This window comes from Arthrobotrys flagrans (genome assembly GCF_004000055.1).
Source record: "Arthrobotrys flagrans strain CBS H-5679 chromosome Unknown unitig_8, whole genome shotgun sequence".
Lineage (NCBI taxonomy): Eukaryota > Fungi > Ascomycota > Orbiliomycetes > Orbiliales > Orbiliaceae > Arthrobotrys > Arthrobotrys flagrans.
Genome location: NW_027137553.1, coordinates 5,143,249 through 5,160,049, shown reverse-complemented (window position 1 = coordinate 5,160,049; position 16,801 = coordinate 5,143,249). Strand labels below are relative to the sequence as shown.

At 46.0% G+C, this 16,801-nt stretch overlaps 2 protein-coding genes across 3 annotated transcripts; both read right to left on the bottom strand.

The window, feature by feature from the left end:
- Positions 1–2,123: 2,123 nt before the first annotated feature.
- Positions 2,124–4,069, bottom strand: DFL_007978 (uncharacterized protein; the record flags this gene model as incomplete). Of its 2 annotated transcripts, XM_067637641.1 has the most annotated exons (6): positions 2,124–2,368; positions 2,440–3,227; positions 3,377–3,472; positions 3,614–3,787; positions 3,880–3,938; positions 4,016–4,069. In XM_067637641.1, the coding sequence occupies 6 exons, from the start codon at positions 4,067–4,069 to the stop codon at positions 2,124–2,126; spliced, it is 1,416 nt and encodes a 471-aa protein (XP_067489138.1). The 2 variants fall into 2 exon arrangements, with proteins under 2 accessions (XP_067489138.1, XP_067489139.1); XM_067637642.1 differs by lacking the exon at positions 3,377–3,472.
- A 5,155-nt stretch (positions 4,070–9,224) lies between these two features.
- Positions 9,225–11,903, bottom strand: DFL_007977 (uncharacterized protein; the record flags this gene model as incomplete). The annotated part of the gene is made up of 4 exons (XM_067637640.1): positions 9,225–9,537; positions 9,606–10,749; positions 10,817–11,515; positions 11,630–11,903. 4 exons carry the CDS (start codon positions 11,901–11,903, stop codon positions 9,225–9,227), a joined length of 2,430 nt encoding a protein of 809 aa, XP_067489137.1.
- Positions 11,904–16,801: the final 4,898 nt, after the last annotated feature.

Here is a 16,801-nt window from a genome sequence, read left to right as displayed (position 1 = left end):
AGACGAATTGAAAGTTTGCCGCACGCAACAAAGTAGAAGTTCGAAGTTACCAACCAAGTTGTTATGGTACAACGAAAGGAAGCCGTAGGTACGCACGGGTATACAACAAAGTAAAAGAGAGTAAAAGAAAAAAAGAAAAAAGAAAGAAAGTATTAGGGAAAAAATTAATAAGAGAGAAAACTCGTGATCAAGAATTGAACGAAAGAACTACAAGAGAATACAGAATTTTGGGGCGATCAGCGAGCTTATGTATATTTCGACAAGCAAAACTACTACCAGCAGGGAATCACTAGATTTCAGGGACCAAATGTATGAAGCCGCGCCTGCATACCGCAAACCCGACAAGCGATTCGTTGAAAGTCTCTAGCCTTAGCCTTAGCCTTTACCAACCCTGGTTTAAATCAACGACATAAACCTGCTGTCGACTGGGCTAGAATAAAATCGGTACATGGACAGCAGTAGCAAATGAGTGGTGGATTCACGTACCCATTGTGTCCCAGGAAGCCTTTTGCACCCTTGTTCAGGAAATTTTGACAGGGATTTGGGGCAACCATACATTGTTCAGAATGGTCGCTTCCTCATCTGACAGGGCGAGCGGGTGCATCATGAAACCAGATATATCGCAAGACCTATTTCAAGCCTAACCATTTTATTCTAGTCTATGGACGCTACGCCTTATGATCCTGATCTGGCTATGCATGCGAGAATTTTACCTTCTCAATTGAGGGCCATTTTGACATCTAGATGTCAATATTAATTTGCAATTGGCTAACATACGCATATTCGCGTGCTTGCGGTGTTGGGCATTGAGGACTAAAGTTGACAGCATGTTGTATTCACTACTCTATCAATTCCGCATACCAGAATTCGATAACAATATCGATCTCATAGACTACCACTAACTGCCTACCAACTAACAAAATCTTGAGGCATCGTTCAAGGCACGAGGAGACATTGCCAGCTTCAGTGCCAACGTTATCGTGCCACGAACTCTGTTTGCCAATATATTGCCTTTTCGAGCGGCGAGGCGAAATTGCTGTAGCCAATAACGCGCGGTTGCAACCCTCCTTGGCAGGAACGCGATGTTCCAAAAATATTCACCCTCGACAAACCGCAATGGTACAAATTAAAATGCGAAATTAAAAATTGTATGAGGAGTAGCCTCTGTGTATCTATAATTCCGGAAGCATGGGAGAAACAAAGCGACTCTTCCCAACAGCACAGGAATGTTCACGCCGTCATATATATATGTATCCAACGATTTTGATCCTGTGGCGCAGGAAATCGCACGTGCTTGTTAGGGAGACGGGAGAACTTCCTGTTTGGGTGGCAATTTTTTCTTGTTCATTAATTTGCATTAACTAGAGCAAAATCATATCGTCATAGTAGGTCATAACTTAAGAACATATTCTCGTGAAGAGACAAAACAAATAACAGACGAACGAAGAGCTAGGTATGGAGAGATGTTTTTCAGAAGCTGAGGAGCTGGCATAATCATACAAATCCAATGCAAAGGCCACGAATACATGTAGTATATATATCAGGCCTAGAAGTAAAAGAGTAACGACCGAAATAAAAACAAATATGAAATAACAAATAGAGCCCAGGCAAGCCGGTCCACGTTTCGTTGGGTAGAAGGTAAGGAAATCCAGTTCAGTATACATTTTTGTCATTTTTGTGTATCGATTTGCTTGTAAGAAGTCCAAAAATTCCACGCCAGGCTTTTGAGGGAGGTTCCATTTTGTATGTACGGTCCTATGATAATAATCCAAAGGGTTTTCCAGAATGTAGCTTTTGTTTTCCTAGAAAAGTAAACACCAACAAAGGAGGCTAGACCGTAAACCATAATTTTTTGTATCGGGAGGGAAGAGGTCCTAATCCGGTTCCTAGGATTCGAAGAGCGACAGGTCCATAATTCCGGGTTCGATCCTAAGACAGAGTACTCGAGTCCAGATGTCCGTCTGAAATGAAGATTCCCGGAAACTTTCTGGAAGCTTGAAAAGACCAAAACTCAAGGGCATTAAAAAAACAAGATCACCGGCCTCCCATGTGAACGCAAAACTGAAAACTGAAACCCAAACACCGAGAAAATGCGAAAGGAAAGATCAATCAACGGCAAATGCTCAATCGAGGCCTTCGGATTCAGCGTATTGCTCTAAAAAACGAACGTGCTTTTTGATACTCTCCCTTCTGCGCCGCCTTTTAGCGATAATATTCTCGGTGTTCTCCTTAATCTTGAGCATCTCTTCCATACCATCCCAGTCCTTAATGATTTGGGCGACGTGGATTCCTGCGCTGATTAATTGGAAGACACCCATGTCGCTTTTGAGGGGTCGACTCGGATGTGCGACGACATGTCGAATTTCGCCTAAGATTGGGAATTCACAGGTTAAGTTTAAAATTAGGGAAGTCTTTCTTAGAAGAAAAAAAGGGCCCTACCTGAGTTTTGAAGAATTGTGACAAACTCCTTGATGCGCTCGTTGTGTAACAGAGTCTTAGGAATCATCCGCTTCTCGCACAAGGCAATTGCGAGCTCGAGCCATTCGTGCCACTCACGATCGGACGGTTTACGGATACGTCGTTTCCCGGGGTCGATTGGAATTGGGAATTGGTGCTTCGCAAAGAAATTGAACATGCCATGGGATAGAAGGTCGTTGAGCTTTTGAAAGATCTGGTCTTGATCGTCGGCTTCGAGGGTGGTTTCAAGATCCGGTAGTGTTTTGTTTGGATCGGCTTGTGGCGATGCCCTACGGTCATAATCCAAATAGTAATATAAATCATCAACTTCTCCCGTTTTCCTGGCCTTTCGGTGGTTGTTGTAGGGGTTTGTTTTGGGCGGCGAGCCAGTAATGTTGATATTTGCCCGGGGTCTACCTTCCTTAGATTTCCCATGCGCTTGAGGATTTTGTTTGCCTACATCGGGCGGAGTAGGAAGTACGGGAGATCCAAACTTTTCAGTAGCGTTCCAAGTCCCTGTCCTGTATGGATCCGTTGGTTGTGGATCTACTACTGGTGCACTCGGTAGTTTTGCAACTGGTGCGGAGGCACCAAGGGACCTCGATGGAGGACCGGGAGCGAAAGTGGTTCCATAAGGCCCGAAGAAGCTGTTGGGCTGCTGGGGAGCTGTCCCGACGGTTTGCTTCTGCTGGGGATATGGAATCTCCAAGTCGGCAGCGTTTGACCCGAATCCTGTATACGAGGCAGACAAATCACCAGAGTTTCGATGTCTTGTGAGATGAAAACAACTATGGTCAGATATACATCAAGAACAGTAATAATTGTTCGAGAAATGAATCGCCTCGGATGGGGTCGTACAACGGCCTAGAATATATATATCTAGGCCTAAACAAAGGGCTAGGGTCGCATCAAGACTCACGATCGCCCAGTGTCACGAGTAAGAAGAGACATCGACGGGGTATGGAAGCCGGGAGGATGGCTCTGCGGAGCATGGTAATGTGACGCCGCATCAGACCTTCTCGCACCCGCACCAGATGTAAGTCAGAACGCAATGAACGCTACAAAAAATGGAATGGTCTTGAATGATTGAACATCTTCAGAGTTAAATGGGGCGGGTGGGTATGTCTTTGAAAGCACAATTGAGAATTCCTCATACACTCTTTGGTTGTAATTATTGTACCGTTGATCGGAAGTTCGTGCGCTGGGCATCTGCTGTTGATGATGGGACTGTCCAGAATAGGCTGCAGCCGTATAAGGCAGGCTCTGTCGTTGAGGCGGGCGAGTGCCAACTGGGCCCGGGAACCCGAAAGGAGGACTCATTGCGATATCCCTTGAGTCACAAAGCAACATCGTTAAGGCCGAGTTTACTTAAATAGCCCTTTCTACCGAAAAGTAGTAGATTTTATATATGAGAATTATTACCACGTCTGGGTCAACGTGTTTCGTTGTAAATCTTGCGATTGAGGTACCGGTCCCTGGCGCTGGAAGACAATAGAATGGTAAGTAAGCACTCTAGTTCGTAGGAATGACTACAATGCGAATGAGTATTGTATCGGACCTCAGAAGCGCGACCAGCCTCGAATATATAGCCGGTCAGTCGATTCGGCTGCATAGCTGCATACGACGGACGACGACGTTCGGTTGTTGCGTCTGGATCGTAATAGTGCCGCTAGTTATGCAAGACACTTCACAGACCATTAGCGCTCTTGAAGCCCTCAGCCCGTTGCGAGATAATAGATACATGGAGATTTGCACGATGCATATGCGGATATGTGCATGTACCATGTACCTCGAAAAAAGTTGGAAGGACCTCTCCGCTCACCTTGGAAGTCGTGAACTATTTGATTTCCACAGTCAGAGTCAGGATACCTGGACGGAAGGAGGTGGAGGAAGCGAGAAAGAGTATCGTGGCCATTTGAGGGCTTCACAAAGGATAAATAACGGGCTACACTCGTGGCCAACGGGAATAGCTACCTTACCCGAGGCCGAATTCCCTATTCAATTTTTGGGGCTTCGAGAAGACTCCTGCAAGAGGAAAATCCCGCTTGTGCAGGTGAGGTTAAGGGACTCCGAAACACTCTATGACTGCCGTTGGTCCGTTGCGAGTGAGAACCAATTGAATCCATTTTATGGGAGCCCAAATTTCAAAAATCATACCATTTTACTGAGCCCGAAGAAGCAAAATTTACCTCTTGCGGGAGCGTGCACAGTGGGGTCAAAACCCACCAGGGCTCATCGCCATCACCATCTTTACAAAATACCATCATCCTGTCTTGGTTTGCGAAGGACAGTCTCACCGATATTGAATTACTTCGCTTCTTTCTCGGCTTTCGTTGAAGACATATCTGCCACGTCGTCGAAATTTCTCGGCACGTGGTGGGGCCATTTGACTTGAGAAGGAAGGATCTTCTTATGGGGAGCTGTGAAAGCAGGGTTGGGGATGTAGCGATTGACCCTGCTAAGACTGTGCAGTTGTACCTAACCATCAACGCCTCGCTCGAAAAAAATTTAGCTGAGGTGCACTTGAGGCCCATTCGACATGAAAGTGGTGTCAACATACATATTTGTAAGCTAAGCTTATAAGATTATCCTAAATATCGAACATACATCGTTGTATTGAACTGTAACCGTTATAATCTTCACGACATACGATATAGGATCGGTCTCTTTGATAGTTACCGTCGACAGGATCCTTCGGTGGCATGCATTTGTATCGCTCCTGTGATTCGCGTTGCATTTGCACTGCTGGCTAGATGGATAGGAGCGGACAATTAATTTTTTGCTACAATGTACTCTGATTGACATGGTGGACATGGTATACCCAGAAACCAATCAAACAAGCATCGGATTTCGTATGGAACTTTAAACTTCAGCAGTATTTAGCGTAATTATAATTGAAACCAGCTGAGTAGACTAACGCCACCCTGGCTGCCACGATCCACGATCCACTACAAAGTTTCACCGAATCGATGCGACACTTGCTGAGTCTAGATCGCTAAGACGCCTGGGTATCATGGGTACATTGTCCGGTATCGAGAGCTAACTAATAGCATGGCAATAGTCGAATGCATTGAAGTTGAGAAGAGCGCGCGACAGAACGCCGCATATGCAGGTCATATGAAAAATGCGGCGGCCAGATGCGAAGTGACATCATTTCCCGAAAGAGGAATTGGACCCTGGAAGCAGGGAACTTATCATTTTCCTTGAACCGCCTGGTAACCGTCCCCTCAAAGAAAATCCAAGTTTGGTGTTGATTCCTGTTCTCAATTGCCAGCGGTGATAATTATCCGGTCTGCCTTCAAGGCGATTGTGGGAATGGTCGATGCATAGTTTAGATAGTCTAAGGATCAAATTAGCATGAAGCCGAGGGGCTATGCTCGGCCGTGTCGTGACCGTCCACCTTGAGATATCGAATTCCTCGACTATCGTCTGGGGCATACACTGCATGCTTCGAGAACTTGTCAAAGATCATCGTTACTTTGACACCTCATCAGTAGAGAATCTGGATTTGGCCAGGCACATCGCCGTAAAATACCTGCTAGGCTTCGAGCGCCGAGGGCCAGTTCATAATACAGACGCACAATGGCGAAGGACTGCATGAAGTTCGTGATGACCTCCGTTAATATTGATTGCGAATTCGCGTAGCAAACGGCTGTGGTGTCATGTCGCGTGTAGCCATAACATCATACGCGCAGGCCAGCCGGTTCTCGCCCGAAATCCATAGCATACCTACCAGAACTCGAGCCGCTGTTTAGAAAATCTGTGGTGCAGCTTGAAGCCTTACCAGGAGTAGTCCCGGGAGATAATCTTAGCCTTGGAGATACAATTCGGGTGACGAATTGTGCTGGGATGACAGGGCGATGGATATGTAGAATGGAGTTCTGGAATGGAAGTGGTTCTGCTGGTGAGCCATAGCGCTAGCTGCCTTGTGTTTGGTTGAAAAACAGGGCCAGGAAATTCGGCAACTTTCCAACTTCACTTCCAACATCTCCTCCTCAACTCAAAATAAAGTGGATGCACCATGCTTCAAGGTTATAACTATGCCACATTCAACCTCTTCTCCATGGATCTGGGGGCAAATTCAATCGACTGCCAACTCATCAATTCACTCTATTTCTTTCCTTTTTTCTCACTTATTTTCTATTCACCCGCAGACCCAAGGAGGGTCGGATTCAGGCCTAGCGGGGACACCCACATACTTATGTGCATCGTGATCATGTGTAGCATGAAATTCCCAGAGGTCTGTTAGAATGTTCGCTTAGACAATGTGAGTGTACGCAAGCCGTTGTGTTTATCTGAAGCTATGCACACTACGGTTGATCTCTGCAAAGACACGTCTTAAGTGTCCTGCATTTAATCGCAGGGAACTTTGCGATTTCATTCTAACCGCTGTATCCGGCCTGACGAGGAGGACGACACCCCATCCCTCTGCTGTTAACCTCTCTGCATTCTGCATGGTGTAATAACCCCTGGGGATTAAAGCCGGAAATATCAATACTGGTAGCGGAAGAGCCTCCTCAAACCTTTTCCCTTTGTTGGAAAGGGCTATTTTCTCTGCTTCCCTAAATCTAAGCTGTTTGTCATTCATGGGACAATGAGGCCACAGCCCTTTTGGGATCGAGCTTCGCCGTCGAGGTTCTGTTGGGTTCATGATCCCAGTTTCCCAACCAGCATACCGTATAGTGCCAATGGTTTGCACCTCGCTACCAAAGCCTCGGCTAGTCCGACGTTTCACCTGGGGTCCTGTGGTTATTAGAAAGAGGTACGGGCTCATGCGCAGCCCCAGGTCCACAAAATTGAGATTTCTCAAGATCTTAAGATTGATTATGTCCGAGCATAATGTCAAAGCTACTGATATTGCAAATCCAGATCGTCGTAATTGTACAGATATTTGTCCGATGCGCGCAGGTATCGGGATAATATTTCTCGAACTGACTGAGAAGTTGCACATCCAAAGGCTACAAATTTCGTCATTTTTTGACAGCTGGGTGTGGACATTGCAAGATACATAGACAGACAATCAACTTCTATGTCGACGTGGCCGCGCGGGAAGAAGAGATGGCATCGATGATCCTCGACATCTAGGCTCGCTGCAGCCCCGCAAGCTTGTTCCTGTAACGAAAGCCTCGTTTTTATTTCACTATCTCGAGCTGAGTCTTTTCCAACTTTTGGATCAAGTTTAGTAAAAGTACAATCTACACCTTCAAGATTAGGTGTACCTGCCAACTTTATTCCACAGCCCCACAGGCCCCTCATGGCCTAGTTCGGGGCCCTCAATCAAGCAGCAAGAGATATAGGGAGTATTCAGGAAATGCTACTAAATGACGACATTTTCTCCTATAAATCAACCATTCTAAGGTTTCCTACGCTTGACAGTTGTCAAATTCCCAGGATCTTTGTCGTAGAAAGCAAGGACCATGGCAAAAGGGATGGTGCAAACATTTTGAGAAGCTTGGAATCCAAGTCAGCTTCTAAAACCCATAGAGTTGAAGGTACGTTTGTTAGGAACTGTCAAGACCTTGCACTTGACACGACACAATTAGGCTGGTCCTGGCCGTCGTGCGGCCTTAACGCCTTGCTGACTTTTAATTAAAAATATAGAGGACGAAATTTACTACTATAATTACATCTTCAACAGCAACGCCGAACGTTCAATCATCCGACTCGTGTTCATCATGTTCTAGCTGTAACCAAAAGTCTGGACGGAACAGCGCGATCACCCCGGTCTGTTGGAAATTTCGTGTTGCTCTGAAACGGATCGTGAATTTTGGGCTGGATTTAAGGGCTTCCGCGACGCAAATACGTTCAGACATTGCTACGGCGATTCCGGGGATGCATAAACGTTGAGGTTGACTTCTAGTGAGACAAGGGTCGACTGCATTTTGTCTTTTTCCGCAGTGATGTAGTTTTATAGTGATAATTTGAGGAGTCTAGCGACAAGGCAAAGTTTAAAATGTATTATTAGGACGGAATGAATGCGAATGTTCTGTTCGTTTAGCATCATGTCAAACTAGATATAGTTTTGAGGAATCTAGGCCTACCGATATTAAGAATGATAAAAGATATTTTTTACACATCCCTTGATAGTATTTTCAAGCTAGCTAGTTGGCCGTGTTCTTGTTGTTTCTAATGGAACGATTTCCTGGCCAATGCCCGAGGCTTTCCAGCTCCAACTTGGTCCATGAATATATACGCTCGGCTCCCCAGTCTCAGGGCTCTCCCTACCAAGGTGTTTGCTATTTCAAGACCGGTCGACTATAATTATATAGCTATTATGGTGTTATCCTTACTTGATTAATAGCATGCAAAGAATACGCATGTTATTCTTTGCGGAGAGAAAGGCTTTAACTGCCCTGTAGAGATCTCAATGATGAAGGGTCGGAGCTAGAGTAACCACGACTTGGTCCAATGTAGTCCGCGAACCAAATTGCACTTGCGAGCCTATGGTACATGCTCTGCAATCCGACACTTGAGGCGTTATGAAAATGTACTGTCGCTCGTCAAAACAAACCAATGCAAATAGAAGAAAGGAAGTCGAAATATTTCCGAGCGATATTCAACATAAAAAAATAAAATAAACGCCAACCGCCGCCTGAGATAATTCCTTCACCTCTCACAGGATGCCATGACTTTTTTGTGGTCGTAAACTCGTGAAAATCTCGTCTAACACAACGGGTCGTCTCCCTTTTGAATTCGATTGAGGGGTACTGTGTCGTCAAAGTCCCTCAAGAAGTCGTACCCTAGGTCACACTGTCCCTATCGCTCTTTTAAATCGAAAATTTCCTTGGTAGCTTCGCAATCTTCGCAGCTGCTTTCAGTAAATCCTTAACTTCCTTGTCCTTAGCCAAGTCAATCGGGACCTTCCCATCAATGTTCATATCCTCCAGGCGCGGATTTTTATCTAGCACCATTTTGATTATAGGTATATTTCCTTTCTGCACAGCGTAGTGAAGAGCGGTTGATCGATTCCTATCCTCCGCTTCAAGGTTGATATGTGGATGATTTAGTAATACCCGGACAATTCCTTCATTTTGCTGGATAATGGCTACCATTAGGGCTGTCTGTGAGTTTATAGCGCTTCTATAATGTGAGATATAATGTTAGCGCGTTTATCATACGGTCACACAGATCTCTAAGTTTTTACTAACCCTTTTGTGTAGTTGTTTACGAGGGCACCCAATTCCAAAAGTACGGATAGGATCCCCTCTTTCCCCATCATGGCAGCGAGATGAATGGGTGCCATTCCATTACCCCCATATCCATTTATAGCGGCCCCGTTCTCGGCCAGAAATCGCACCAAAGACTTCATCTCATGATGTACAGCGAGGCATATTGCATTTTGTTCGTCGGCGGTACGCTCGTGGATATTCGCTCCTTCCTCTAGCAGAATTCTTGTCAAAGTTTCGTTCCCTTTCCGTACCGCCCAATGTAGTGCTGTCCACCCCATATCATCCCGGTGGTTTACGTGTGCGCCTTCGTCCAAAAGACATCTAACCGTAGTTTTGTGTCCACCCATTACAGCCTTCATTAACGGGGTCCTCCCGCCCGATCCTGGTGTGTCAACTTTTACTCTCGCCCGTAAAAACAGGGGTACAATGTTGGCGCTCCCGTAGGTGGCGGCCACATGTAACGGTAAATCACCCTCGTCGTCGATAGCGTTTAGGTCGGCTCCTGACTGGATCAGCATACGCGTTATGCCCTCCCCGCCATCTGCTGCTGCGAGGTGTAGGGGTGTTTTGCCGTCCTCGTCTCTGACATTGACTGATGCCCCCCGTTGTAGTAAAATCCGTACTACATCCTCATGCCCATTTTCGCACGCTGCGTGTAATGCCCTCCTGTTGGAAGCTGTATTTAAGGCATCGATATCCGCTCTCCAATCCAAGAAAGTAACCGCTGCGGCTCTAAAACCCTTCGACGACGCAATATACAAAGATTTGTCCAGCACTGCTTGGGGAGGTATCACGCCTTCCCGTCCACCAAATAACTTGATAATACTCTCGGGATCATTCGGACATGGAACAGCGTTTCCGTTCATTAAAACATTACTGGTGACGGCTTTTCGCTGGGACATGAGCGGGGATTTGGCGGTTAAGTTGTGCTGGAGGGTATTCATATCCTGGTGGGAAATCTGTTGGATCATATGGATTGCGACGATAAACTCCTCTGGAAATAACGAGTGGTTCATGCGGAGGGGCATTGGAGGGTCGTTAATGGTTTGGCAGCTGTCCCATATCTCTGCAAGTTGATCTTTTGGTAGTTTCGAATTAAGCATGCAGAGGTAGGCCTTCTCGTCTACTCACCAATCTTGGTTAACATGCTACAAGTCAAATAGTTCACGTCAAAATATAGCGATACTTACGAGATATCCCACCCCCAAGATTTCCTTCATAAATATTCCAGGCGTTAAGGATCTGTTTGGCGCATTGTACGTCGTCCGCGACCATCTCGATTCGTTTCCCATCTTTTAGCCGCACAATAAGCCCTTGATCCAAAACAAGATCGCGGAGTGAATCTGGTAGATCTCTCATAAGAAAAGGATTCGGGCTCGCCGTCAATGCCGAAGATGGTGTCCTAGAAGATTTCCTTCGTCCCAATCCTACCGAAGCTGATAAAGGCGGTGATCCTGGATGCCCTCGGTCACTATGTAAAACTGGCAAGGCGCTGCCCCCGGGACTGCTAGGTCCTGGTAATGGGTGTGTGGCGAGTCCTAATATATGTCTAGGCGTTGATGCAATGACTTTGGGATTCGGCATGATAGGGGGTAAGGTGGGGCTATCGGGTTCTTGAATTTCATGAACATAATTTGGTGCTATTGTGGTCGCACTTGACCTATAAGTTTCAGAGCTCATTTTGCGGGTTTTGGCGTCACCCGAGTGATTGTGAGAAGGTGGTTTGAGTTCACCGGACGAAGAATTAGTCTGGTATATTTGTAAATCGCCGTGGTCTTCGATATGACTGGTTTCGTAATCTTTTGGGAACAAACGCGGCTCGCTGACTTTAATTTCAGGTGATTTGGGTGTCGTTGGACTTGATCGTTTGCTATGTCTTCCTATAATTCCTGCGCAAGTAGTCAGCAATTAACCTCAAGACAAGAATGTATAATAGCGTAGCCGAAGTAGGGGGAGAGGAAGAATGAAAGGGAGGGAAAGCGGTGAGGTACTTGATAGTTTACGGGGAATGATACTTTCGAGTTCCGCGGTCACCATAACCTTCTGAGTGTCGATAGCTAAAGGCGTTCCATCGAGCTCCGCGACATGCACTGAAGCTGCAGCATAATCTCCATGAGTTTCATGCTTGGAATCAACAAATTTTTTACGGTCCTTGCCGGGGGAAATTGAGCGGCGGCCGAAAGATGTACGTCGGCGCCGCTGCTGCTGGGGTTTAACCCGGTCAGGTTGGTAGTTCTGACGAGTTACGATGTAACTCCTCGAGTTTAAATTGTCCATAGTCGGAGAAGAGGAAAGAACGGGAGTGTGCGTATACTCATCGACGTCTGCCTGGAAAGGGTGGGGATTCGGGAAGGGCGGTAACAGCAATGGTATCTTGTGTATCGGGAAGTGCAAATGGCTAAGAGGTCTGTCAAGCCTTCGTTTGCAATGGCAAGCTCGAATGAATGGCTTGTCTGTGGTGGGTACAAATAATAATAATAATAATAATCGGATATGTAAAGGGCAAATCTGGCATACAGTAGGTAAAGTGCGAATGTAGCGTTATGGCATGGAAGAAGCAGCTAGCAGCACTCACAGACGGCTAGCCCAGAAGTCTTGTCTTCGGTCATGCTCATGATTAAGATGAAACTGGTGGCTTCGAAAAGGATAAGGAGGTCTTGCGGCTTCTTGGAAAGACGACGACAAGTGGTTTTGTTGTCATACGCCGTGAAAGAGGGTATGGTTCGAGATGTATGTAGCTGGGATAATAATTTGCCTGAGGTGCAGTTGGCAGACAAGGAAAGCAGGGTTGGTATGCAAGACTACTGTCCCCACGTTCCGCCGACGGAGCTAGACTCAGACATGCACCCGCCGGTTACCTTCTTTTCTGCAGTTGGACAGAATTCCTTTTGTCCTAATGGTTGCGTTTGGGTCCCACTATCTGCGAAGGCACGAAGGACTGGGACTCAATCAGAGTAAAAACGATGGTGAACTTGGAACAAGGGTATGCTTCGGTGCCAGAAACGTGGTCTCGCCGTTGGCTGATCCGTTCCAGAATCCAACCAGTATGGCCCAAAGTAGCAAAGCCGGCTCTCCGAGGTTGAATATCAAAGGTCGATAAGTGCGTTCGGTTCGTGAATGTGCAGGTGGGTGCATTGCAGGTTGTCGGGTCGCTTCGTGGGGTGCTCAAGAGATGGGCCAGTGCATGTGTACTTGAGTCGCGCGGGATGTATTTAATATCAGATGAAAGGAAAGAAAGACAAGCGGGTCTTAAACTCGATGGGCAGCTTTGTGTATCCTCAGGTCGGTCGAAAGCAAAGGTCGTTCAAAATATCAAGTGCTGTATATACAAGAGAGCGATGGCTTTTGGCGAGTCTTCTTAGGCTCTACAGTAGTCCGTCTGGTGTATATATAACATTTCGATGCTGCAATGCATCCTCAATCGCGATATTTTTGGAGTAAGAAGGAGACGTCGGGACTGGAGCACAGGATCCCAAATGGTTGAGCAAATCGATAGCTGTCTTTCGCAGCATTTCGTCAACTGAACCAGCTTTGCGGAAACTCGGCCTTGTAATTCAAAACTCTGGCAGACCTTGTTCCAGCGTTTTTTTACCCTTCTGTTTGCATTTTGTAGACAGGACGTTAAAGCAGACCAATCTGGGGCGTTTCTTGGCTACACGTTGCGAGTTTCAAGCCTCTTATTGGTGCGCCCAGAGCTTCGGTTGATGCTTGGGGTACAATCGGGGTACTGTCTCGTTTCTCGGAGCTATCGACAGTTTTTCGGTATCATCCGGGTAAATGTAGGTACCAATCGTCCGGCCCAAAACGTCATCCTTTTGGTACGCACCGATCTCATTATATAGCTAGTTTAGTTGGCGAGCCAGCAGACATATTCTATTCGTGGGACTGTGATAAGTTAGGAGTGCACCTGATATCGCAACGGCACCGATGTTCCAAAGCTTTGCCGTCTGTTTAATCCCTAGAGATCATGAAAGGCAACGAATGAAGCTTCATGTTTCATCAAGGCGATTCCATTGGCTGCAAGTTAGAGGTAGAAGAATGGCCGGCTGCAAGCCCCAGCCAACACACCGCACCCAGAATATGGCAACCGAGACTGAATATCAAAGTGTACATTTCTGGGCATGGAATTTGATAAATATCCAGCTCGTTAAGCTCAGTTGGATCGAAGAAGTTAAGTGTCAATGCGTGCATGTGGCTGTGAAGCTAATGGGGATTTTATCCGCCTTCGCCACGATCTTAATATGTCAACTAGGCCGAGTATTCAAATTCAACGCAGAAATTCGAGGCAAGTCGACTGCCGGCTGCCTTCTCGCCTCATATCATACGAATACTAGTTGCCTCGCTAGGATTTCAAAGCCCAGAACGTGGACATCGAATCTCAAAATTTGCGGCCTAGTGTATCTTCACAAGCACCGTTCATTACATACTTATATATACGTCGGTTACTCCTTTGACCGAGCCAAGGAAATGCGGGCCTGAATTTGTTGTGGCGCCATTGCGCCGACAATGTCGAAAGTCAAGACAAGCAGATATTTCGGCTCGTTAGGCAGCCTGCATGCGGAGCTTTAGAAGGATTTGACATATTACGCACATTAAGGTCTGTTCCTCTGATTCGCTCGCCTTCTTTTTTCCCCTCCTTGTTCCGTGTTACACAGCATTAACGTTAAGTTTGGAGGGTTCTGTTGCATTTTTTTTTCGTGAATGTGTTACTTATGAATTCAGCATCGAGACAAGTCAACTTACTCGGTCGTATACAAGTAATACTTTATTAAATTAGTTCCCCATAGCGCTTAGAATATACGTTAATCTATCAACTCAGTATTAATAATTAATGCGTCTTCGGCTGCATTGAAATCGTGAATATGCGGATGTTAATTTCCAATGCGTTGTGGACGGGCTGTTATATTAAATCAGCTTCGTCAACAATGCTTTATCAGCCTCATTCATTATATATATCATTAACTTTACATTGAACGAGAAATTGAAGTAACTGTAACGGGAGATGGCTTGGGAAATACATTACGGCCATACAATCACGCAAGTAACTTTGAGCCATAATATTTTGATATTATAATACCATAACATGGTGATACGAAAGTCTTGCTGCTCGGTAGCGTTTGCTATGGTGGCCTTAAGTAAAGGAATCCTATCGCATACACACATATGTATGTATGAATATGCTGGTAAGATTTGCTATAGGCAAAGCGCTTTATAGCTTTAGAATACCTCTTTGCCATGATACTAGCGGTTCTACCTGTAAAATTCGAAGCATAAGCGTCAAGGCTTACGGGCTAGATTTGTCGTGCGTATAGTTCCTGTCATTATGTAATATATGGTCGAAATTCGATTGGAAAGTGGTCTAAATATCTAAGTATAAAAATTTCACAAAATCCTCCGCTCCGTTCAGCCTTCTATCAGGCCGAAATCCATATTAAACAAAATACCTTGAGATCAGCAGTCCAGGTGCACATTGTACTTACGAACGGCAATACTGTATTCTTCTAGACACGAGCGAATTTGTCGGACCGGAGATCTCCCAATACCGGTATCAACGCTTATCTATGGAAGGTGTGGTTTTGGAATTTTAGAAACCCTGTAACTAATCCACAAGCTCCTCTTTCTTATCTATTTCTTTTCAGTCACGAGCACTCAAAAGGCAGATGGCCGGTTTAATTTCATCGTGGCTTCTACTATCGGTGAGCTGTTGGAGTCATATATCAGGTTCTCATATGAACTAAGAGCCCCATAATGATATCTACTTTAAGTTATTCTACCGTAGCCCCCTCCGCCTCTCAGTTTCTGCCCCATGATGGAAATCTACCTTTCCACTTCCTCCTTCTGCGAAAGAACGGCTTCTCTTACCGAGTGAAAACGGTGCACCGATGAATGATTTGTGGGCGTCGCCGTCCGTCAATAGGATGGCCGACATGTGGGAACCTTAGACGAGATTGACCAGTGGGCACTAGATTTGAACAAGATCTCTGTGCCTCGATGTAGCGAGCGCTCAAGCTGTCGGTAGCTGAAGCTATTTTTGAGCCCAAAGCTTCCAGAATCAGAAGAACTAGAGGAGCTGTCGACAGCTGTCGTGCATACTAGTAGATCGGGCACCGAGAATGTGTAGGTTTCCAAACCATGGAGGTGCCGACGGCGGGACTGGATTTTAGCACATGGCCGAAGACGGTTGGAAATTGGTTTTTCCTGATGACGGATTGAGGATTGAGGCTTGCAGGTTTATAGGCGAAAGTGTGAGATAGCGCCGTCCTCTCCAATTGAAAAACCGGGAAGTCATGCCGTTCACCCTTATAGATTTAGTTCGCGAAACTCTCGCTCGGATCGATGCGCCAGTTTTTGGTTTTTCTACAAAAGAAAAATATCTTCGAGGTTGGGTTGACCACATTGGAATGTGTGTCGTTGCCATGGTCTCGTGGAAGCACAATCGTTGGTTCCACCGACGTAGTCAAAGTCAGTGGCAACACATGTTTCGGAGCTCACAGTTAGGGGCTGGGGGCTACTAAGAATCTGGTTCGACACATATACCGTCCGTATTCACATGGGGTATAGTTCGAGAAAGATCTGCTGCCGCCTTTCCCTTTACAATGCGCCAAGGTAGGTTTAAATTAAGGGCCTGCGGGTCAGCAGGGCTCGCGCATGCAGCGACCATACGATTAGTGCGGCAGCTGAAAGTGGATCCTAAGTGGAGGATTTCCAAGCTCTAGCTCTTCGTCTAGTATCTACATATGCCCTATGTGGAAACTTGCGTCCATGGTATGTGAAGATCTTTTCTTCTTCGTCTGTGGTATTCGGAGATACTCACATCGGAGCTTCGAATTTACATGCATTGCATGGATCGATAGACGCTTCCACCATATATAGATATCACCAACGCCGATGGACGTACAAATAGAATACTATCCATCTTAGACATTGGCGGACGCATAATATTAGCGCTTGCGTAGGGTATTAGTACTAATATGCAAGTGCATTACGTTCAGAGACAGCTACCTGTCAGGGTTGTAACCGTCGGAATACACTGACGCAGGTGTAGAATCTTATTACAGGGAGCGAGAGTTTTAGTCATGCATACATCGATGCCGGCAAACCGTGTCTCATGCGATGTCTGGAAACACTCAATGCTGACTCTCTGGACTTTCTCTGGATCCCGGTTTTACCAATGT